General features: G+C 36.6%; 1 protein-coding gene across 2 annotated transcripts in view; it reads right to left on the bottom strand.

Annotated features, from left to right (window-relative positions):
• The window catches only part of LOC131064663 (callose synthase 3), a 154,731-nt gene that overhangs the window by 59,748 nt on the left and 70,315 nt on the right, over window positions 1-24,668 (bottom strand). For both annotated transcript variants that reach the window (XR_009372084.1, XM_059218549.1), the window contains exons 10-28: window positions 13,953-14,090; window positions 13,764-13,840; window positions 13,584-13,677; window positions 8,062-8,190; window positions 7,681-7,798; window positions 4,151-4,482; window positions 3,891-3,943; window positions 3,692-3,752; window positions 3,348-3,429; window positions 3,218-3,267; window positions 3,006-3,092; window positions 2,664-2,798; window positions 2,433-2,527; window positions 2,243-2,327; window positions 1,990-2,150; window positions 1,643-1,766; window positions 1,436-1,536; window positions 1,210-1,348; window positions 978-1,129 (exon numbers count right to left, since the gene is read on the bottom strand). Coding sequence is in view for 1 of the 2 variants with exons in the window: in XM_059218549.1 (XP_059074532.1) it covers window positions 978-1,129; window positions 1,210-1,348; window positions 1,436-1,536; window positions 1,643-1,766; window positions 1,990-2,150; window positions 2,243-2,327; window positions 2,433-2,527; window positions 2,664-2,798; window positions 3,006-3,092; window positions 3,218-3,267; window positions 3,348-3,429; window positions 3,692-3,752; window positions 3,891-3,943; window positions 4,151-4,482; window positions 7,681-7,798; window positions 8,062-8,190; window positions 13,584-13,677; window positions 13,764-13,840; window positions 13,953-14,090 (2,213 nt within the window). In the remaining variant the exon portion in view is untranslated. The remainder of the gene's footprint in view (window positions 1-977; window positions 1,130-1,209; window positions 1,349-1,435; window positions 1,537-1,642; window positions 1,767-1,989; window positions 2,151-2,242; window positions 2,328-2,432; window positions 2,528-2,663; window positions 2,799-3,005; window positions 3,093-3,217; window positions 3,268-3,347; window positions 3,430-3,691; window positions 3,753-3,890; window positions 3,944-4,150; window positions 4,483-7,680; window positions 7,799-8,061; window positions 8,191-13,583; window positions 13,678-13,763; window positions 13,841-13,952; window positions 14,091-24,668) is intronic.

Here is a 24,668-nt window from a genome sequence, read left to right as displayed (position 1 = left end):
CCCTTCTCTCTTCCCTCGTCCCTTTTTTCCCCAAATGAAGTTCTCCTCTCCCTTTTATATCTCATGTTTGAGGGAGTCGCAACTTTTCATTTCATGCCTTTTTACCATTCAATAAACTTAACTAAATTTTAATTATATTAAATTTTACTTTTATTCTTCTATATTTTAATTTATTATTATTAATTATTAAAAAAACATTTTTCAACAAGGGGACATTACACTGGGGATAATGGCATTCATGTTACCACTTGGCTGCATCATGGCATGCCTAATATTGATAAATTTAGCATTATAAATTTTGTTGTACGCACTATTCTATAAACCATATACATTTTGGTATCATTTATTCCATTACTGTTTCCTAACAAATGACTTATCTATACTTCAACTTGCTTGTGAAACTCTCTTTGATGCATATCCACATACTTCAACTTTCTTGTCAAACTCTCTCTCATTTATACTCTTAAGCAACATTATCATTTCATCACTAGCATCAGTGGTGAGTACTATTTTACATGTGAGATTTTAATGATTCCACAGTACATAATGATGAATAATGATATTTCTGAGTACAAACTTATGTGTGTATTTAGCCTTTAATTCAACATTGACAAACACGTTATCAAGACCAGGAAATCTGCAACATCTCACGTGCAATAGATTTCCCATTCATTTATCATTGGACCACATTATGTTCATTGTTAGCATTCCAAGATTCTAGTTATATCATGCATGTGGGGTGGCAAATTTCATTGCTAGCAGTAAAGTAGACAAACTTAACCACTTGAAAAGAAATTGTCAGCAAGTTTTAGCAACACAATTTGATGGTGCACAATTGCATTTTAATTTACATATTTTCATTCACTTTTTTGTTGGTACAGATTTTCAGTATCTTCTATATTGTGATACAATATATTTCTAAACTGTACCTGAAACTTCTGCAATGATACAGTAAATCACATCATTGCCCAATATACCTGAATGACAGCATGTTTCGAACCTTGGGAGCATTAGGCATATCCATAAACAAGGAATTTGTAAAGAACGCAATCCGTCGCCGAGCTTCTAAGTTGACAGGAACATCCATAGCTGATTCCTTGACCGTAAGAAGCAAATGAAGCCTGGTAATCTGACAAGATATACAATGTCTGTCTGTTTTAGCAATGAACCTTGCAGTGTGCCTGGTAGTTATCAATGAGAAATGCATACCTGTTCTTTCCATGCATCAGTATCTTGAATAGGATAGTCAACAGCCCCCGTAGATGCAAATAGCTGGGCCTTTTGTGGTTGACCAGGACTTGTAAAAATATCATTACCTGGTTGCATGCTGTGAATTGATTCCAAAATGCTGTATCACAGAAACATCAAGAATTGGTATAAATCAAAGCAAGGTTTTTTTTCCAATTATCAGCCAAACTGCCAAAAAGGCACACACCTAGGCCCATCTTTCATCATATCTCGAGTTACAATCTCCAACATATCCTGAAGGGTAAGAATCACTTGTTGCCGAGAATTTGGATCATTATCATTATTTCTCTGAGAAATGCACAGGCAAGTAAGAACCTTTGGAATCAACTGAGAAACTGAGCTCTCAGCAATAAATAAATAAAACTATAAATTAACATAATAAATTTGGATATACCAGTATTTCAACAAGATGTACAAACTTAGTGTACAGAAGAGGAAGCTCGCTCATCTTGAAATTGTCCAAGAGGGACTCGCTATTTATTTTCTCTGTGACATAATCAAGTATCTCCGTGATAACCCTGAAAAAACGGCAATTATTTAGTTAATTGAGATCATGACATACTTTAGATGCCTTTTCAAATTGACATAAACAAGATGCATAAATATAGGGAAAGGACTTCATATCATGGGCACTAAATAGAAAAAAGAAAATGATAAAGCAAAGCATGAACCCAGGCCATAAACCATTCCAAATATTTATAACAATGATCCTTCGTCATTGCAAATTGTTAATGCCCCTACTTCTTCTCTTGGTCGCCAATGATAATTGTCAAAAGAACACGCTGAACCGACTCATAGCATTCTTGCACGGCACATATCATATAATCGTCGGCTTTGATTCTTTTATACAGGTCTGCATCCTTCCCTCTGAAATCCTTGGCCATGTCCAATGCTACAGGTATCTGAATTGCATTGAAAGGCAGCATAAGAAGAAATACATTGGGGGAACAAAAAAGATTTTGGGCTGGAGGGCACCAACAGCTAACAAACTTACCTTGCTAGCAAGTAAGAATGGTGGCCACTGGACAAGAGTTACTTTTGGATCTGAAGAATATGGTACAAGCAATAGATCCATCTCTCTGCACAACAGTATAAGAAACAAGAATATAACACTCACTAAATATTAACCAGAGTTCAGACAATATTTTGATGTCTCTATACTGGCAATTGTAGAAAGCTTTTACCTATTATTTATCAAATCCTCAATACGAAAACTCGTAATCACTTGATTCCACAGTTGGGCAAATTTTGCAGCCTCTTTCCGTTTTCCTGGCTCAGGCTGCATAAATCAATGTGTTAACCACAATAATTTCAGATATCACATGATGAGCAAACAGCCTAATATCTTTAGTTATTAGAATACACAACATGTCAACTGTGATGAAAGACAACTCTTTGATTCATATATACTTGACCTTCTCAAACTTCCGGGAAAAGAAAGTTTTTAAACCCTTCTTCTGATGTTTTTCAGCAGGTGGTGGCACTAGACATTGATTGAAAGCTCCAGGCAAAGATTGGAATCGAGACCTCAACATTCCCAATGTTCGTATCTGACAAAGAAACCAAAAAACAGAAAACTGAGAATTAAGACGCTTGTATGTAGAAATATAAAACAGATAAGGAAATATAATGTTCAAATTGAGAACCACTCCATGAACATATTTTCCTGAAAGGGCCCTACAAGAATGAAAATTTGCTTAATAAATATAAATGAATTTGGAAGAATAGAGGAAAAAACTAATTGAAGAGTGACACACCTCACCAAGATGGCGAAAAGCTCCATAAATACCTCCAAAGATAGTGGAGAAAATGGCATACCAAATTTGTGTATCCATGAAATAAACCTGTAAATGAACAATTTCAGACCACACTTGACAAATGAACAATAGTGGAAACCAGCAGATAGAATGCATGCTCGAACAACATAGCATCAAAACAACACACATTTCATAGCTAAATTCATGCTTACAAGGATTATTGGAGCCCATACAGCAATCACTACCCCTATATTCTTCTTTGCTGCAAGAGAATATATATATTAGAGAATTGTCTCGATATAATCAATCATAAGTGACTTGTTAGAAATTATATAGTCTTACCTTGTGGGAAAAGCTCATGCCATTGGTAATTGCTAATACTCATTTTCATGATCACCTTTGTAGGCTTAACCAGTGGTTTTATCTGAAAAAACAAACATCATGAATTCTAATCACCAAGGCCAAACAGCTCACCTTTTGCTCAAGATCTAAAGTTTAGAAGGGTACCAAACGAACAATGCTCTGAGCTCTGTTTTTAATCATTCAGGCTAGAGATATTACATAAATTGAATATTTATTAACTCATTTTTACATTCCAGATATTTAGCTAGATATTTAAGGACAAATTGGAGCAGGATATATTTTTATCAAAAGAAAAATCCACATATTAGAATTTAGCTTGTTACCTCAATATAGTAGCTAAAAGCCAGCTTGCTTATGAGTAAAAGGATCCAAAAGAACGTATACCTAGAAATTTGCCAAATAATATTTTTTAAAGTCAACACAAAGTATAAACACAATGAAAGTATTAAAAACTAAACTAAACCATGCCAATGCTCAAATTGAAATACATGTGAATGTAAGATAATGAAATTGGTAAATTACTTGAAAAGAGAGGAGAAGCTCTCATGCATTCCCCGTCCAACATATAGTCTTGGCTGCAAATGACAAGAAGCAGATTGATGTTATACTTATTATAGAAATGAAAGGTCTAAAAAGCCATGCTGCATTCCTACTTCAGATAACAGATGTCACAATGCCGTAGTTAGTTACTAGAATTTGATAAAATAATACGCAATGATCTCATAAGCTCAAAATGCGAATGATGAATCACAATTTACAAGGCAGCTATGTAACACGCTTACCTGCTGCCACCATGTTAGAATAGTAAAAACTCTCCAATTTGAGCTTTCAACATATCGCCTCACCATTGGAAGCAAAAACAATAATGCTGATAAAGCATTGGGCAATAAATATATTACAACTGCGAAGATATACAAGGAAGGACTTTTCCATTCCCCAACCCAATTCTTTAAACTTCTAAAGAGACCAGTAGGATTATCCCATGAATGGACATAACAAGATGGAAGAATGATGACCCATGCTGCAGCTACTAGAACCTTCAATATATATCGAAGAATCTCCCTTTTCTTCATGGACTGCCTTGCTCTCCAGCTTAGAACAATATCAAGAATAGCTGAAACAATAAAGAACTAAGAGAATAATTACAATGATCCCCAGATACTGTTACCTTAATCTACAGTAAAATATATATACCCATCCTTTTATTAACCCTCATGTAAAGTATTATTATATATGGAACTACTATGTATAAATATTTTGTGAAATACCTAGAGCAGAAATATTCTAATTCAACCACACAGAGAATAGAACCTACAATAATTGCCACTGACGTAAACTTTGGTCCAGATATCCACTGCAATAAAGCTATTGCTTCAATAAAACATATTTCTTAACTCATTCAATGTTCACTATCATGGCAACAATTGTATTTACAAACAAAAGTCATTCAGAAGATACTGGCACCATATGACAGTTTGAAATAATTGTATCAGAAGTTAGGGTCAGTTTTCATTCATGGAGAGAGTGGATCCTCTAATCACTATGAACTCAAATCAGTGTCTATAAGAATCTTGGGGATAGAAGCAGCTTGCAGGGTTGGCAATTTTCTTTTGAGATTTTGGAGACAGGAGGACAGCTAGTTAAACAACATATAAAAATTACAATTTAGAATTCAATTAAAGAAAAAAAGTACACGAAGTTGCAATTCATCACTTATGTAAACAGTATGAATAAAAGAAGCTGAAGACTGAAATTTACACTAAGTTTGACAATTTGACAGTCAGCTGATCCAGATATGTATATTATTCATCAAATATACATCACAAAATACAATGGCTAATAATAACTTGTTGTCTAATGCAAAACTTATGGCATACTCCACATTGTTGGAACTTATACATCTAACTCTTGCAATTGGACGCCACCAAACCATGTATTTGCAACCCAATCCTCTTCAATCCATATCAGCTCCTTAGACTATAAATCCCAAAATGCTGCTAGACTTTCTCTGTAGTCAATGATGAAAGCTGATTTCTCTAAACAATAGAGGAATTACAAACTTGTGATGGTAGGATTTCAGATTTAACCCTAAAACCTCTAACCAAGACCTTTGGCAATCAAACTAATTACTACCAAACTTCCTATGTTAGAGCAGAGAGAAGGCAACACAAGTGAATAAAAATTGGCATTCCCATTCCCTTCTCATTCTATAATCAAAAGAAAATATATTTATTTATAACCTCTTCGATGGACAAGTGACAATGACAAGCATCCACAAGCAGTTGAGTCAACTTCAACACAGACAGGAGCTAAGTCAACCAGTAGATGCAGTTGAATAAAGGTGGCACCTGATTCCCTTCAATCAAGGATGACACACCTTTATTAGCTACCTGGAGGAAACCATATTTACCTAGGTAAACGTAGTAAGAGGTAAAATAAGATACTTCACCAACAGTTATAAGAACTGAATGGCAAGTGTGCAACAATTTTGAATATGCATACATCTACAACAAACATAGTTAGTAAAATTTGTGAACTCGTTGAAGCTTATCCTTGGACAGCCTTGCTTTAGACATGCAAGACCATTTAAATTTCATGGGATGCTCCTCAACCAATATTGTCATCTAAAGGTTAACTAATTAGAGATTGTGCACTAGAAAATGTTGAGAATGGGTGTCTCAAACTTACTGGTTGAAATCTCGAACAGATGGCACTTGGTCTCTGAAATGAGCAGTTTAGTGTGGATAAATTTTGTGTTATTGATCATCTTCAAAGAGAACTGAATAACCATCGGGTTATTGATACAGTAGTTGATAACCTCCATGTTATGCATGCCTAGAGAAGCAGTGATTTTGGTATAGCATATAGGTTCGGTAAGACTCTACCAGACAGTTCGGAGAAGTCACTCATCTTACCGATGTCGAGGAGACAATTGATGTGTCTTGCCGACATGAAGCAGTATATTAGTATAACTTGTACTTTCGGTATGTCTCCCCCAGCAATCAACCGAAGTTATGTAGCTACACCAACAATTCCGAGTTCGATATAGCTTTGGCAAAGTTTTGGCAAAGACAAAGATTTCAGTGTAGCTTGGGGTTTCAGTAAGATTGTCTAAAGGAAGTAACTGAAGTCTCATTCTATGGCGATAAAGACTATATCGGTATGACAATGTTGGAGTCTTGCCGATGCACTATTGTTTTCGGTGTGACCCAAGGGTTCGCTAAGACATTTCAACAGGGAAGTCAAAGCTGCATTCTTTGCCGAATAGCCAATTTCCAATGTTGAAAAGACATGAGGGTTGTTTGAGCAACAAAGATGATTTCAATGAGACTATGGAATTCGCTAAGAAAGTTTTAAGGCATTGTCGAGGTGAGGAACATTTGCCGATAACCTTTGAGACTTGGTGGGAACCACAATGGACTCGTTTTGACTTGCCGAGTTGTCTGCTGGCGATTGGTGGAAACTGGAACGACTTAGAGGAAGCAATGGCGACAACATGTGCTTTATTGACATTCTGAGAAGTTTGACAGTTGGAAGATGTAGTAACTGAAACGAACTATTTTTCAACAAAGACATTTAAACGTCTGAAAAACACTTGCAGGAGGTTGGATCGTGTGAGGATGATTTCTATCATTGTGCAAAGAGGATTGAAGTAATCGATTGGTAATTCTGTAAAAGCTGAATTGAAAAGCCGATTAAGATTGCAATCTTATGTAGTGCTACCTAAACAGAGATAAGATCAAAGGTCTGAAACTTGTATGTAATTGTTTTACTGTAATACAAGGGATTACTTTGGTGTGTAGATTTTTCACCAGTAAGGGTTTTCCCACGTGAAATCTGGTGTACATCTCTATGTTTCTGTTTTTCATGTTGCTTTGTTTATTTGGTATAGTGTATCTTAGTTGTTGTGATTCGAATTGAGTGTGAACACTCATCTGCTTCACTTCTCTAAGAAATTGCCATTAGGAAGGTGTTTTCTGCACTCTGCTTTCCTTACAGAAAAATTAGTTCAAGCTTCACCACAAATTTTTTAAATCACCAGATTCTAAACAAGTGTCCAAGAAGGTTTGATTAAAAAAATCTTATTCATGTATTTAAAACTGTTAATGAAATTAATTTTGAGATTCTGAGAAATATGTTAAATCAGGTTACATATTTTTATATGGTTGAAATATATGTGATAATTCATATTAGCAAAATCAAATCATATGCAAGAAGATGAGCTGAACACCCATATAAGCTTGTTACGCTATTGTTCCTTTCTTAATGCAAGAAACCTGATTCTTACTGCATAAAGATGAATAATAAGTACCTTGCAAGAGCTTCAAAATGGCAGCTGTTATGAATATACTCAAAACTTGCTTAAAGACAGAAGAATAGAATATTTCAGTTGGTGAGCCTGGTCCATGCCAGGCAATAATTATCATGGCCTGCAGTACAAGGAAAGATAACAATTTACCATGGAACAATACTTTAATAGATTTTTCCATATTTGTCAAATATTCAAAATTTCAAAATGCCAGGCAATAATTATAATAGCCTGTCAACAGAAAGAAAGATAACAAAGGATTTCAGAACTTGTCAAATGCATAAACCTGTTTGTTATCATTGAAAGAAAGTAAAAGAAATCTAATAACAGTGCACCATGCATACAATAAAATTCAACAAGCTATCACAAAGAATAAAATCTCACCTGAAGAGCTAATATGAAAAATGTCCACATCCTATCAAAGCTTCTGAAAAGATGCCAGAATGACCGAATTTCAACAAAATTTGTTTTGGCACACCATTTCGGTCCTTGGTTCCGCAAAGTTATAGTATTCTGCAAAATTTAAAGCAAATCACCATTATCACCAAAGTCAAAGAAACAGAAAGTAGTGACTCACATCAAAAAACAATAAAAATAAATTGACTCCCATCATTTTGTCAATGCATGCAGACATATAAGCTTCTACCTGCAGCATTATTACAGTACGTGCAGTTCGGATTATATAACACAATCACAATATATGGAAATCGCACTCCTCAAAAAGTTTAGAAATGTTATTAAACTACACTGAAATAGAAAATAACAAGGCGACAGGAGATTACAGAGTCCAAAACTGTTTAATCTTGCATTCCAACAAGTTAACAACGCACAAACCAATCTGTAATCTAAATTGTCCATACTTTGATCATGGATGAGTTTTTCTAACTGACAAGGACCAGCATTCTGCTTAAAAGTGTGCGGAATAACTTTCTGCCACAATCATAGAGAAGAAACTAGTTTGTGGTATATATCCATCTCATGCTCAATATCGTATTTTGTATTTGATGAAATCACAATACAATCTCTAATACTCCATATTATGTATGTGCATTTCTACTTTTCCAATACATTCTGTATATGGCCACAATGCATAAATGCAACCTGCTCAACACCAGGTAGAGTTAGAATTGATCTCCAACAGTGTTACCTGAGGAATTTCTTAGCTGTGGTGCCTACTACAGTTTTGTGATGCCCCAATCTAAACAATCAAAAACATGATAATGCCCGCTCTAAAATAAAATTTAATAATACAATTAAAACATAAAAATATATATATAACTAAATAAATGAATAGAATGAACTAAAAACATCTTAATAATAATAATAAACAAGATTTAATATATAATTTATATTTATTAAATATTAATATAAATTTCATATTTATCAAATATAAATTATCAAATATCAGTGGCTATCTGCATAAAGAATTGGATAGCAATGAAAGAGTAATAAAGGCAAAACACATATGGAACCTAAAACGAAGACATGTGGCCAGCCACGTAAGCAATATCCAAAAGTAAATTAGGCCAGAGGGAAGATTATAATCCCTTCGCTCATAGTTAAATTCCACACAAAGAAACAAATGCAGATCGGTGGAGTATCGAAAAGTATTGGGAAGTAAAAGTCTACGGAATAATAAAGGTAAGATGTAACGTATACATATATGATGATCACACAAGAATATCATCGACCAAGGCAAGAATAATAGACGATGCTCGGTATAAGAAACACGATAATACCCAGCCAAACATCAGAAATAAATATATCCACTGCTATATCGATTGGAAAGAGAAGACCATCCATTTGAGGGATGCATGATATTGTCGAAACATAAATTATATTCATTGATAAGTGGACAAGTTATATTAATCGCCAGAAGATTAATTATACATGAGTGGTTAACATAAGATGGATGCAAAGGATAGCATTAATTATCAAGGTTACGATTAGTATGTGTTAGGAAGGAAGGTAATCGCAAAGAGAGATGAGAAATGCCTTATCCACGTAACTTCTCATTCTATGTGCATGGTATAAGAGGGTATTCACAATCTCTTTATTCATCATCAATTTACTTTCTGATTCTTTTACAACCTTATTGGGTCAAGGGAAGAAAAGCGAGAAGATTAATTCAGAACTGTCATAAAGTTTACAGACAGCAACTTCCTTGGTATTGGTGGTATGCATGGGATGTGTTTAATAAGTATGTTTAATTAATGAAGTCTGATAATGTCTTTATGCAGAATTTGAATAATAATATTAACATAGACTAAAATAGGCACTACGGTAATACATAATTTCATGAGTGGCAGACCAGATCTGACATGTGTCAGTTCTGTTTACCATTACCAGCCATTAAATATATTAATAACTAATAATGTTTTACCAGTGGTAGTATTAATAATTGATATAATAGGTTATCAGCAAATACATAAACCATAGGTAATATTATTTAATTCATTTATTTGTTTATGTATATTTATATACTCAAATCAGAATAAGGAATAATATAAAGGTTAGAAGTGTAGATATTGATATAATAATAGATATTAGTACAGTAATTATAATTAATATATATATATATATATATATATATATATATATCATTTCAATATCAGGAAAAATATTATGTTATCATTGATTTTTATTTATGTTCAGATAGATTTGTCTCCTACTCAAGTTAGTTTTAAGTCAAAATGTATAGAAATAGATTAATTATGGTTAAACAGGCCTAAACTTAGTAGGGGACATTACAATTGGTATTAGAGCGGTTAGTTTTTATGCCACAAGAATATATATGTGTGTGGACGTGTGTGCCACACACACACATATATGTTTATAATGGATCTGTCTCTTTGACAGAGTGATAGTTTTATAATATTATTGTCTCGTGTATATGTAGCAATAGATATATGTATGTATGCAGGTATTTGTATGGATATAGGATCAATATTAGTAATTAAGGAATATGTAGATGCAGGCATAAATTATAGATTAAAAAAATGATAATGAAATATAAAATGTTATATGAATAACAATAATTTGGCTATGTGATGGAGGCTATTGGGAGGAAATTCTCTTAGCCTAATTCAGAGATTATGATAATCCTTGGTAGGCAGTATATACTGAGTACTCATATGCATATATGTTAAAGGCTTGGGTGTCGGAAGCTCACCCAAGAAGAGACGGATCTTGCCGGTCCTCTCTGGTAGACTTGAATGATAAGATGTATCATCCAAGGCAGGAAGTGATCATATATGACGATCTTCCTTGGTAGGCTTGGATGTAAGATGCTACATCCAAGACAAGAATCAAATTATCTATCGATTTTCCTGGTAAGGCTTGGAATCATAATGGATTCCAAGAAGGCGGGCATTACAACCGCCTAAGGACATATCCCAATACTTCATTCGTATCCTTTTTATTACCTAAGAATTGAGATTAGTTTTAATTAAGTAATTGAAGTTTAATTGCAAATTAGATTAGTAATACATATTTTGTTGCATTCTAACAGTCTGTTTTGCAGGAAAGTGATCCCTAACTAGTAGGGACATTACAATTTTTCTTTATTTTCCTTGTAGATTTTCTTTTCTTGCAAATAATTTAACTTCTCTCGCTTCAGTTTGAAACTCTGTTGACTATTTCTTGCCAGTCCAAACTACCATAAGAGTGTTTCAAAGCAAGAAGTGAGAAACAACTTCAATTAGAGATGGCTGCATACATGCATCTAGGATTGTCTAAGAAATTATGACAAAGCCTATACAGTTTATGAAGTGAAATAATTAGCAGATATAACGGATTGATCAAGGTTTCTTTGTTTCTTTAACCCATGTAGGCCATTATCATATTTGTTAAATTAAACTTAAATCCATTGTCATAACCTGACTTATAAAAGACCATATTAATAACATTTCTTGCCCTATTTCCAACAGCAGATTTGTGCAAATGATTTCTATCAATGTAAAGCCACCTATTATAAGCAAGAATTGAACTAAAACTAATATTATATCTGCATGGCACTATGTTCCATATTTTAATCTCATTAAATTGTATTCAATATTTTCAACCCTATCACAGTACAGGCCATTAATATCCCCATCACCATGTCACTCCTACTAAATAAGATACAACAAAGATTGTCAACAGACCAGGCAATGGAAATTTTTCACTATTTACTAACATTTTTCAATCTTGAAATGGTATACGAGTAGGCATTGTGATCAGAATTAGCAGATGTTTAAGCTTTAACTATCACTAGGGCCTTTACATATTCTACCCTTTCAAAGAGGAAACAAATTAATAGCTTTAATTTCTTCTGACCCCTAAATTTGTTTGGCTAATTTTGTTCATAAATTTTTGCATAGTTGCAGACATCATTGAAAATAGTGATTTAATCCAAATAATCTCTGCCCACCCTTGTTGCTAATTTTTTCCCCAAAATAAACTCTGTTTTTATTAATTGGTCAACCCAGTTGTTTTGGTCAACAAAAAGCAATTAAATTGAGATAAATTTCAGATTTGATTGCAATTTTGTCGATAAAACCAAAATTATAGGCAATCCTCCTCATTTTTATGCACTTCTTTTTATTTTTGGGCGTTACTCAGCAATTTTTTAAATAAATATAGTACACCCTATCAATAACCCAAGCTTTTCCCTATTAATTTTAAAAACCGTTTTCGTTTTCCAAGTTATTCATGAGAAATATTTTTGCTACTATGGACTTTTGTACTGTCTTATTGACCACTTTTGATAGTCTGAGAGCCATAATCACTTCATTTTTATTTAATATAACTATTTAAAATAGTAAATGTCACTTGATACCCGCTAAGAAATGTAGCAATCAAAGTAGTCCTTAAATTACATTGTCAGAATTTTTAAATATATAAAACAGGTTTCGAAATTTTTTCCCCTATGGAAATCCTGCACACATCATGGGAATCTTGGACTGTGGCAAGACCCAGAATATCAATTTGGGTTGATAACTAATGTATAAGATTTCAGTGTTGAAAACATTTTCAGATTCCTCCTTAATCATCCATAGATTAGAATAATGCCATCAAAAAATACTACCATCCTCTTTAGTAATTATTATCCAAATGAACAATGAAAACTAAAGAAATTTTTCAACGATTAATAAAATTGAGGAATTATAGTCCTCAGTACTGCTTAAGTTGGTTGACATCCTTCATTAATTCCTTTTAATTAGGAGCAGATTATTAAACAATGGTTACAAATCCACTAACAGGATCTTAACCTGAATGCAGTATTTACAGATTTCTAGATAGGTGACTTCTTCCTTTATTTCAAGGTTCTATTTTATTCTTCAAACCTTGGCAGATGCCAGGCAGATTTGGATTTAGTGTGCAGTGTGTAGAAATAGAAACGAGCATGTTAATACAAATACACAATCATTGAACTAACATACATGAGGTAACAAAAGCACTAGCAGTAAACTCATTGTTGATGCAGATTTAGATTTAGTGTGCAGTGTGTAGAAATAGAAAAGAGTGTGTTAATACAAATAAACAATCATTGAACTAATATACATGAGGTAATAAAAGCACTAGCAGTAAACTCATTGTTGATTGAAGTAGACTGCCGAATAACTGATGTTGTCTCTACTCTTCTTTGAATATAAACAAGGAAGGAATTAATCAGTTATGGAAAGATGGTATCAATAATGAAAGAAGGTTATGCCAGAAAGAATTCGCCAAAACCATCTAGCTTGGAACCCATATTCCTTATTTCCCAAAAGGAATCATCTTCCAAATCTGGTATGCTAGATTATTAAAGTAATGTACCAGTTTCCAACTTAAAAAACGCTTCTTCATTTCTCTACATTGTAAACGATGCTTACAACTTGAAGAATCAACAAATTCAAAATGAAGCATGGAAGATCATTTGTCACCTTCAAAATAGGATTCCTTTCCTCTTCCTTTGGGACATAAAAAAAATCAGCATCTGCTCGCATCGGCCAGCGTAGGCTGAAACAATTTTCTGACCTGTCAAAGAACAGTCATGTACAAGCATTATGTACCACTTATTTCAAAACCTAGACCATATGAATTATTGCTGCAAGACATCATACCAGAAAAACTCATTCAGATCATCATAGTTCCTCCATTGTGAGTGTTTGGCTGTGCCCCCTCTGTTTCTCTTGGCCTCCTATATAAATGCAATATGTAAAACCATAAGTTGAGATAACATTTATCAACACATCAGCATTGTAAGGAATATACAGTGGGAGGACATATGAGTACGAGTAGAAATTTGATACCTTTGCAATGACATCATAAATGGGCGTCACAACTTTTCTGAGGAAAGATTCTTCATCACCTCCATATGCTGGCTTTATATTTTCTCCAGTTACGGAACTGACATTACCAGCCAACATCCCATAGAGTTCATATGCCATCTGCAAATGTATCAAATCAAGAAAAGTTTCAGTTGCCATTCCATATCTTGGTCATAAGTTCACAACATGAGGAGAACTCTGCAGAAACTGTTTGAAGACAATATTCTAGGAAATGGTGGAAATAAAGAAGGGGGGCTGGTAGGAATATGCTAATATGTTACCAGAGTTCTAACTAACGTAAAACTAGAAAGTATTCTGTTGGGTCATTTAACATTGAAAGCTTCGGCCAGGGTTGATCGCATATGCTTTTCCAAATATCACAAACAAATACACCAATTCCTTGGGTGTGGACCAAGAAATGACCACTGAATTAGTGTCATAATCAAAATTACTAATACAATAACATTTGTTTAAAATAGTATTATACACAATCAGAACTCAATGATTTTACTACTTTATGCCCATTTCTGCCACTAATTTAACAATTAATTGTGTGCCAAATCTAAATCCATTGTAATCTATTCCGGACAATCAGTAAATGTGGTGTGTCTTGGTCCAGTTTTTAAAACTAGCAATTTTGGCAGATTGGTCATGGCTGCATGTGTTCCAAGACTGAAATAAATAAGTTCTTGACCATGGTAAAATGACTTGGAGCTGCAAAAGAATGTATTGAAAAATACAGAACAATAAAATAAGTAAAACAAGCACACTTTTGAGGGCTAACAAATTCAGCCAGCAAGTTGACTTATGTTTAGTAAATCATGCACGGAACAAACGAAAAATGTTTAGTTTCCGTACACTTCTGTATTAGATTCTCATATCTAGAAATTACACCCACGCAAAGCCTGAAGAGGTCAGAGGTCAGCACACATGTGAGGTGACAATTTTATTAGGTGAACTGCACCAGAATTTAAATGTCTAAAAAAGGTGTGCAAATTAAGTTGTTGTCATTAAGTGACATGACAAGAGTAAGTGAACTGTACCAACAATGATAAAGAGTCTTTCAGAAGTGCACAAGTCCGTTTGTCTTGATTTGCAAGGTGTGGCACATTCTTGGCAGTCTAGTCAGCAGAAAAATCAAGCCTAAGTTAGGGTAAAAATTGTAGTCCACTATTCCCTCAAAGGAGGGAGCTATGGTTTCAGCAAGCAAATCATGCCCCATTTGAAATTTGTTTTGTCCTGCATATGAACAATTTTTGGTTTCTGTCATGATTCAAATGGTGCTCATCCTTCTAATTCTTGCCTTGCATGAAATACATCAATTTCTCTGAATATTGTGCTCAAAGCAGCACCTATAAATAGTCAATGATATTTTTATTTTTATATACCACTGTTTACTTCTTTGGTGTCAATTTAGATTACAGAGTAGACAGAATGGAAGTATACAGATATTATTCATGAAGTAATTCACAAAACATAAACAAAATTCACATTATCGCCAAAATGATATATCTTTATTGCATCAAGTAAAAATGGATGTACAAGAGTGACCACCCCCCCTTTGTTCCACTCAGCGATTGGTGAAGATACCAACCGTTGCCAACTGCCAACTAACCCCTATGGGAACATTACCCGGCCATTTATTAACTAAACAAAAAAAGTGTTATTCTCGCGTTGGCAAATTACCGCCAACATCGCCCCCCCAAAAAAAGAAGTCATCTTCCAGATGACGAAAACAAAATGTTAGCTAACCTACAAGACTACTAATGAGAAGGATTAGAGGGTGTCCCTAGCAAAACAAAAGACTAAGGGGTGCCTAACTGCTATTGTAGATACTGGAGGTGTTGGTTGGCCGCCACTTCACATTCTCGTGCAGTTTTTACCATATAGGCAGCCTCGATGACCGTGTTGTGCGCCTTCTAGAGCTCCTCACCTTTCCCCTTCAATTGCTCATCCTTACGTGCTAGGCTCGCCTCCAGATGTGCCACCTTCTCCTCCAGCGTGCCCTTCAATTCGTCCTTCACGTCCAACTCTTGCATGTGCTTGGCCACTATTTCTTCAATAGATACTACCCGTGAATGCTCTTGGGCCAACTGTTCTTGGCTTTTTTGAATGTGGTCAACCAATGTCTACTGCATTAGTTCTGCCCCACGTATAGCCTGGTCCCGTTGCCCAGTGATTGACTCCACCCTAATGACTGCCATTCTCCAATGTTTCAGAACTAGATCGCGGATAGCAATCTCCATCCCTTGTAAGGAGCCAAAAATGCCATGTTGCTCTTCTACCACCAGCGTGGAGGTCCACCCATCCAACATATCTTGAGTTTCTGACTTTGGCCATCCCTTCGCTATGAAGCAACGGGAAAATTTCCCTTCATACCCCCCTCCTTCATAAACAATAGAAGCCACTCAGCTACACTGGCAATCCAGTGTTCATGCACAATATCAATTTTCTTCACCATGTCACCGACATCACCCAAAAATTTGGCCATCCCTTCCAATTGAGAAGCACACTACTGCATAGTGCCGAAGGGATCCTCGAGGTTGGGCCTACCCAAGCATAGCACTAACTCTTCTCCTTCAGGAGAGAAAGATTCCTCTCCTCCTGTGGATCCACCAAGGCCATGTGACTCCTATTTTTCATGCGGTGCCCTTCCTTCAACATGAAGTTCCATAATGCCAGGTGGCGGTCCCATTCCGCCATGGAGTTCCATAATGCCTGTTGGTGGTTCGATTCCACCAGGTGGCAGTTACATTCCGACATGGAGTTCCATTCCACCAGATGGCAGTTGCATTCCGCTATGGAGTTGCATTCCAATAGATGGTAGTTGCATTCCGCTATGGGGTTCCATTCCACCAGATGGCAATTCCATTCTACCAAATGGCAGTTCCATTCCGCCATGGAGTTCCATTCCACTACATAACAGTGACCCCTCTACTGGGTTTTCTAAAGGAACACCCAACGTCTCTAGCACCCATGAGTAAATTGTCTCCTCCTGCCTCCCTATACCTGTCGTGGGGGTGAATTGTGCCAATGTCACCCCTGCTCGTGGTGCCACTCTGGCGACTGGCGGAAATGCATCCACATCTACTACCACTTGTTCTAGTACCTAAGCCCTTCCTTCCGTCGAAGGTGTCACATTCTTGTTGATGTGTATTTTGTACACGACCAAACACAGAATAAAATACCTAAAAGGTACCTTATCCTCTCTTGATTAAAGTCTCCAAATGCTGAAGATGTCGCGAAAAGGATCAATCGGGATGACTTCAAGGTTCTTTGTTGTAGGATCTCTACGTGTGGATAAGCACCAGTGGTCGTTGTATATGTTGTTTCTTCAAGGGGCCTTACGTACTTTCAGAGAAAGCTTGTCCACGTTACTTTCTTTCCAAATGCAAAAGCTTGTCCACGTTACTTTCTTTCCAAATGCAGGAACAAGATTTTCCTAACACTAACAGATTTTAAAAAACTGTCAAAAGATAAGGGTTTTAAAGAAGGAATACTTGAACTGATCCTAAGAATGACTCAATGAAGACTAGACTTGATGAGATTCTACCAATTTAAGTTTCGCCAAGAAATTACAACTTTACTGGAATTGATACGATCTTAAAAGGGGATTCAATAGTTTTTCAAATCATCAAGGATATAAATACTATCATAGAGATACATATGAATACTTCCAAGAATGATTGAATTCTTAATCAATCTCAAGGTTTCCAGTTGACCACACAAGGCTTCCTTACAATCAGTAAGAAGCTAGTGGTTTGGAATATGAATCTTATCAAAGATCAAGCACAACACTTCGTCTTTCAAACTTAAAATCTAAATGCTATTTCAACTGAGAGTGATTCAAGAAGATAAACAATCATGAAGATACCCACAAGTATTACAATAAAACACCATAACTTCAATATTTTATTGATCTCATAGCCAAATGGACAACAATTGTTCAAAATTCTTTCTTCACTACTCAATCTTACTACACAATAACTTTATTCTCTCTAAGCTCTCTCGCTTTCTCTAAATTTTTCTAACTGTCTCCTTGAAATGAAATGAGTGAGGGTATATATAGCATCCTCAAATACAATGAATGGCCCAGATCAAAAGAAGATCAACGGCTGAGATTTTGACACCTAAACCCTAATTAGGGTTTATTACAAAAAAAGTCCCCATTTAGATAAACATCACTAATCCATAGCCAATAGAGAATTGGCACAAAAACCGAGGAGACATAGACCAATAGGAATTAAGCTGCCACATCATCCTATAACAACTTTTCATCTAGAATTTTGTTCCCTTTCCTATGCTCTTTCTTAGCATATTCAATGAATCTGGACACAATTGCCTCAATCTCAACAATGGGAATCTCAGGAAGATTCTTCATTCATTCTTCTAAGTGAAGGACTTGATCAAAAGCAGTGAGAAGAGTTGTCTCCCATCCAGGTTCAAGTTCTTTGGTCTTCTCAATCAAGAACATAGTAGTGTACATTTGATCTCGTTGCATATCTGTGATGATGTTCTCCTCTTTGCAAAAGATGACCTTGATTCTATCCTCCAACTCTTGGATGTCCACATCTATCTCAATCTCGATCTGCCTGTCAAGAATGGTACACAACACCTCAAATACCTTATCCTGAATTGGATGAATGATACCTTCAACTCGACTGCATCTAGTGTTGATGTCTTCAAAAAGGACCTCTTTCATCTGGAGCAGAGCTGACCACTGTAGGAGGTTATGGGTTCCTCCATCCATTATCTTTTCTTGTGCCAGAATCCGTCTTGGTCTTTGTCTTATCACTTCTAAGACAGGAATGATAACATCTCTAGTGTGAGTGAATGCAGCTACAGTTATCATTAGATTATGGATTATCTCAAGGGCCTGGATAGCTCGATGAACTATCTTCATCATTCTTGTTGCAAATTCAACGACTCCCGTGTGGGATTTATCAATCCAAGAACTTATAAGTTGAACCAAGCTCTTCACCCTTTCTGCCTCCCCAACTGATTTAAGAGGGAGTGCTTGTAAAGGAGATACTGTTGGATCCTGACATCTGAAGGGCTGATTAAGGTGACTAAAATAGTTCCTCCAAGCACTAACCTCCCTTCCAAGCTTCTTATTCTTTTCCATTTCTTCTTTAAGTTTGTCTTTAAGTGCTTCAAATGAATCAATTGCTTCTTCCATCGCTTGCTCAGAGGTAAGTGGACCAAGCTCAAATGTTTCTAAGTCATACTCTTCTGCAAGAATCTCATCCTCATATTTGTCCACCACTAGTGTAGCTACCTACACTTTCCTGGATCCTGTCTCATCTCTAATTACCTTAGACATCTTTGTGGCCTTCTTCTTTTCCATTACCTCATGAGAATTTCCTATAAGGCTTTCCAAGTCAAACACATCTTCTTCCTCTTCAACCACAACTACCCTTGTCAGTCTCTCTTTCAGCCAATCAGGAATGGCAGATCTTGTTTCCCTCACTTGTATTTCTTTAGGTAGTGGCCTATCTTCCCGGAAAGGAGATGTTGCTTCATCATCATTCTTTTCTTCGTGTTGCTCATTAGCATCAACTTGGGGAGATTGACTTGATGAATGCTGAGGTGTCTGTCCTTTCTCTTGTTTATCATTTTGTATCATGGATTCCATAGACTCATCAACTTCATATACTATCTGCCTCTGATCTTTCCCTTGACTCGCCTCCTTTTCATGCCTGGAAGATGTGCTTGGTGGGTGATCAGGGTTTGTTTTCTACTTCTTCTTGGAAGGCTCTTTCTTCTCAGGTCCTTCTTTCCTCTTTGAGCCTTTGGAATGAGAAGTATTCTCACTCACACTCGCTTCTCTTTCTTCTGGCCTTGCCTCCAAAGTAAATGTCATTGATACATTTTGCTCCTTCAACTTTTGATGTTGTACATCCACCCATCTGCGAGTGCAGGATAAAACGGGAGTCATCAAAGCCCTCAAGTCTAAAACCTCGAGTTCATTCCAATCTATCTTCACTTCTTTGTCCTCTTTCTCATAGGACGACAAGAGGTATCTACCATTATCCTCGCCTCGATCGGCTACTCTATAAACTTTGCATTTCCTGATGAGATATAAGGGTAACCTGGAATGCATCTTTCTTTTAACCTCTAAATCACCTGGGAGATTCATCCAAAAGTCCTCCACCTGAAACTCATGCTTGTATTTCCTACCAACTGTCTCCTCCATATAACCATGAGGATCAAAATTCTCTCGTGAGGCAAAGGATGTGAATGAGTATAAAGATAATTCCTTCTCTGCATCTTCCGCGGCTTGAGTATTAGGACACACCTCAACTGAATTCACTAGTATGATGGGCACGGCAATTCCATTTCCGTGCTTGTGTCTGGATGCCTTCACATAAGCTGCCAACTATCTAGTCACCTCAAGTAGCACTATCCTGTCTGTTGGATATCTTGGCAACATGTAGGGAGGTGAAGGACACCCATGAACTCTGATGTATGTGAACTTTTGAAACTGGATAAACCACGGCCATACTTCTTCACAAGCTCCTGTGCATCCAAAGACAGTCGATTGTGAATTCCTCCTTGCAATATCCTGGTAATGTTCATCGTGACGGTGTCATTGACTAACTTGTAGTCACTTCTAGACGGATGATGCAGATGAACATAAAAATCACAAACTCTTATTTCTCCGGGTCCTCTTCCAATCACTCCTCTGTGAGGTAGCCCTACATACTCGAAACTCCTGATCAAGGCATATATAACATATGAGCTCATGTGGAATGATTTGGTGGGTCTTAGCCTTCTCAATTGCACGTCCAGACAATTGCTAATGATTCTGGCCCAATGAAGCATTCCTTTTCCTTGAACTATCACTTGTATGAAGAAGAACATCCACTTTTCGAAGAAGAAGGCTTGAGAAGCACCTGTAACTCGATTGAGCAAAGTTATCAAGTCTCTGTATTCCTCCTGGAAGTCAATCCTATGTGGTGTATTGGGAATGTTGTTCAGGCGAGGCCGACTTTTGAGCAACCAATTCTTATTGATGAAGTTCAAACAAGACTCAGGATCATCTTCATAGATCGACCTTGCTCCTTCTAAGCTTTTGTAAATCATGTCTTTATGGTCCAGAAGATGAAGAGCTTCGCTTATAGCTTCCTCTGAAAGGTAGGCTAAGATGTTCCCGTCTTTGGTTACGATCGTCCTTGATTGTGAGTCATAGTGGCGAGCGCACTCGATCATCAACTCATGACACTTGACTGCGGGAGGGAAACCTGTCGCCTTGATGATGCCACTCTCGATTATCCTCCTTGCAACAGGTGATGGCTTGCCAATGTAGGGGATCTCGAAACTTCTTCACATTGAAGTTTCCTAAGTCGGTGTCTTCGATATTACTCCACTTGGACACAATCCTGGTCTCCAATTCGTCGCTCCTCTGATCTTCCTTGATGAGAACCTGTCGGCTAGTAGACCCTCCGGCTTTGGGGGTCGTCATTTGATGCCTACACAAAAATTTAAAATTACTCTTTAAGCATCATACCTTAAAGTATAGAATTTAAGACCTTTCAAAGGGAATGATTCCAAAACATTAATTTGAAGAGGACATGATTCCTCAAATTAATTATGAATGAAAATTGGATTTTCAAGACTTAGACTTTAAAAAAAAATGCTATGAACATCAAAACAAGTCTTGAATAAGAACTTCAAAAAGGATTCTTCATACCTTCCTCCTTTGAAAGCCTAACTATGAACCTTGAAAAATGAAGAAAGAAGATCAGACTTTGCTGGATAAGGATTGAATTGCTGGCCTTCTTGGATGAATTATGTCTTGATTAACTTTCAAAAGAACGTCACCTTCACTAGCCTCCAACACTTAGCAAATTCTGGAAATTTAGCCTCCAACTTGGTAAGAAATTCGCCTCCAATCTGCTAGATTCCGCTCCTCCAATCTGCTCCTCAAAATTGCATTTAGAATAATGAATGAATGGTTTGCATTTTGAAACAATACTCCTCCCTTATATAGGGCGCTCACCCTAATTGACTATGAGGCCGACCTAGTTTTTTAGCAACAAAACAAATAAAATCCCCTTTAGGAAGAGGTTGACTTGCTTGTAAAAGCAAGTAAATGCATTTTGAGCGCTCACCTATATTTTTTAAATTTTAAAATTCATTTTAAGGCTTCCAAGGTGGATTTTATATTTATATTAAGGCTTTAAAAATTAATTAATTCAATTGTAATGGCCTAATTCATGCGCATTTGATCTAACCTCCCCAAATGTCTTAATTTTAGTAAATTTGGCGAAAATTTGGGAATATGGAGGTTTGATTGAGGCTTAGTGAAGCTTCCTTTCTCTTTAGGCTTTGAAATATTTAAATTGATGAAGGTCAATATTCACTTCAAGACTTGTTTGAACCCTTTATCCATGCTTGTTCCCTTGATGGAATTGAAATTTTCTCAACCTATATTTGCAAATTTCCATGTCTTTGTCTTTACAACCTTGCAATTTGCCCTAAACTTAATCAAGCAAGGTTGAATGATAGGTTTTTTGATGATTTCGCCCTGGACCCTTTGGAAGGGTCAGGGGCGATTTTTCCAATTAAGACTTGAATACTTTATTCCCTTCACTCCAAAATCTCCCGGAAGGCGAGTTCATGTTTGCTTTGACCTAATCAAAGTCTTGCATTTCAAATTTTATCATTTTTCATGAGGAAATTAGGTGAAAATGTGAATTTCGCCCTGGACCCTCTGGAAGGGTCAGGAGCGATTTTTGCTTATTAGGTCGAAATTCACCTTAATTTGATCGTTGACCTCCTCCAAGGCAATCTCCAGGGTTCATTTCTCTCCATCACTGGGTTAGCTCATCAAAATTTTGAAGGAAATATTGCATTTTCAAGAATTTCGCCCTGGACCCTTTGGAAGGGTCAGGAGCGAAATTCTCTCCTAAGCTCAAAATTCTCTTTTTTGAAGGTCCAAAACCTCTTCAAGGCATTCCAAATAGGTTCTTTCCTTGTAGTCCAGGCTTAGTCTCACTCAAATCTGGAAGAAAAAGGTGAATTTAGGGTTTTTCGCCCTAGACCCTCTGGAAGGGTCAGGAGCGATTTTTCTTGCTTAGGCTTACTCCTTCATCATTTTGTCTTGAATCCACCCCTCAAGGCTAGGCAATGGTCTTCTTCATTCACTCCATCCAAGCTTGGTTTGTTCCTGCAAGGTAAAATAGGGGATTTTGAAATTTCACCCTGGACCCTCTGGAAGGGTCAGGAGCGAAAATCCTTCTCTGACCTAGAATCATCATCTTTTTGGAACAAACATCCACTCAAAGGTGGTCTGAAGGGCAATTTCTAGCTTGTTTAGCCTTGTCTTAGCACAAACTTGAAAGGAATGCACTGGTTTTGGATTTTTCGCTCTTGACCCTTTGGAAGGGTCAGGAGCGATTTTTAGGTTTCAAGGCAATTCCTTCATCCTTTCATCTTCAAATCATTTCCAAGTGATAGCACATCATGTCTTACTCCTCTTTGAGTCCTGAAAACCAAAATCTAATCTTGAACTACAAGGAAAATAGGAGGATTTGGACATTTCACCCTGGACCCTCTGGAAGGGTCAGGAGCGAATTTCCCCCTTGGCTTCAAAATTTGCATTCTTAGCATTCCAATTCCACTTCAAGGCAATTCAAATGTCTTCTCACACCCATGTCTAAGCTTGGTCTAGTTCAATCTTTGGAAGAAAAGATAGGTTTTAGGATTTTCGCCCTGGACCCTTTGGAAGGGTCAGGAGCGAAAATCATGTTATAGGCTTGATTGCTTCTTCTTGACAATTTCAATTATCTTCAAAATGCAAAACACTCTTCATCACACCCATCCAAGCCATAAATACTTAAAAAGTTGCTTTGACCTTGCAAGGAAATAGGTGCTTTTAGGAATTTCGCTCTGGACCCTCTAGAAGGGTCAGGAGCGAAATTCACCATTTGGCTCAATTCCTTCACCTTTTGATGATTTCTTGATAGCAAAAGGTGATTTTGAGAAAATTCGCTCTGGACCCTCTGGAAGGGTCAGGAGCAATTTTTCTAATCTTGACCAAAAATCTTCATTTTTTTACCTTAAAACCTTTTTTGCCAAGTGGGATTTCATGTTTCATCGTGTTAGGATTAAGGTTTCATATCCAAGAAAAGCTAAAAATGGTTTTACAAGGAATTTCGCTCTGGACCCTTTGGAAGGGTCAGGAGCGAAATTGCCTTTCCTGGCCAGAATCCTTCGTTTTCTTCACTTCTAAACATGCCCAAGGTTTTCAACGTGCTCATTCTTCCTTTCACCATGCCTTTGAAAGGAAGAATCTTGACCAAAAATCTTCCTTTCACCATGCTCTGGACCCTCTGGAAGGGTCAGGAGCGATTTTTCTAATCTTGACCAAAAATCTTCATTTTTTTACCTTAAAACCTTTTTTGCCAAGTGGGATTTCATGTTTCATCATGTTAGGATTAAGGTTTCATATCCAAGAAAAGCTAAAAATGGTTTTACAAGGAATTTCGCTCTGGACCCTTTGGAAGGGTCAGGAGCGAAATTGCCTTTCCTGGCCAGAATCCTTCGTTTTCTTCACTTCTAAACATGCCCAAGGTTTTCAACGTGCTCATTCTTCCTTTCACCATGCCTTTGACAATTCAATTTGACCAAACTGAGCAAGAAATGCCTCCTATAAAGTTTTTCGCCCTGGACCCTCTGGAAGGGTCAGGAGCG

Source organism: Cryptomeria japonica, chromosome 1 (genome assembly GCF_030272615.1).
Source record: "Cryptomeria japonica chromosome 1, Sugi_1.0, whole genome shotgun sequence".
Lineage (NCBI taxonomy): Eukaryota > Viridiplantae > Streptophyta > Pinopsida > Cupressales > Cupressaceae > Cryptomeria > Cryptomeria japonica.
The sequence above is the reverse complement of the archived record's forward strand: the minus strand, read 5'-3'. Positions and strand labels throughout refer to the sequence as shown.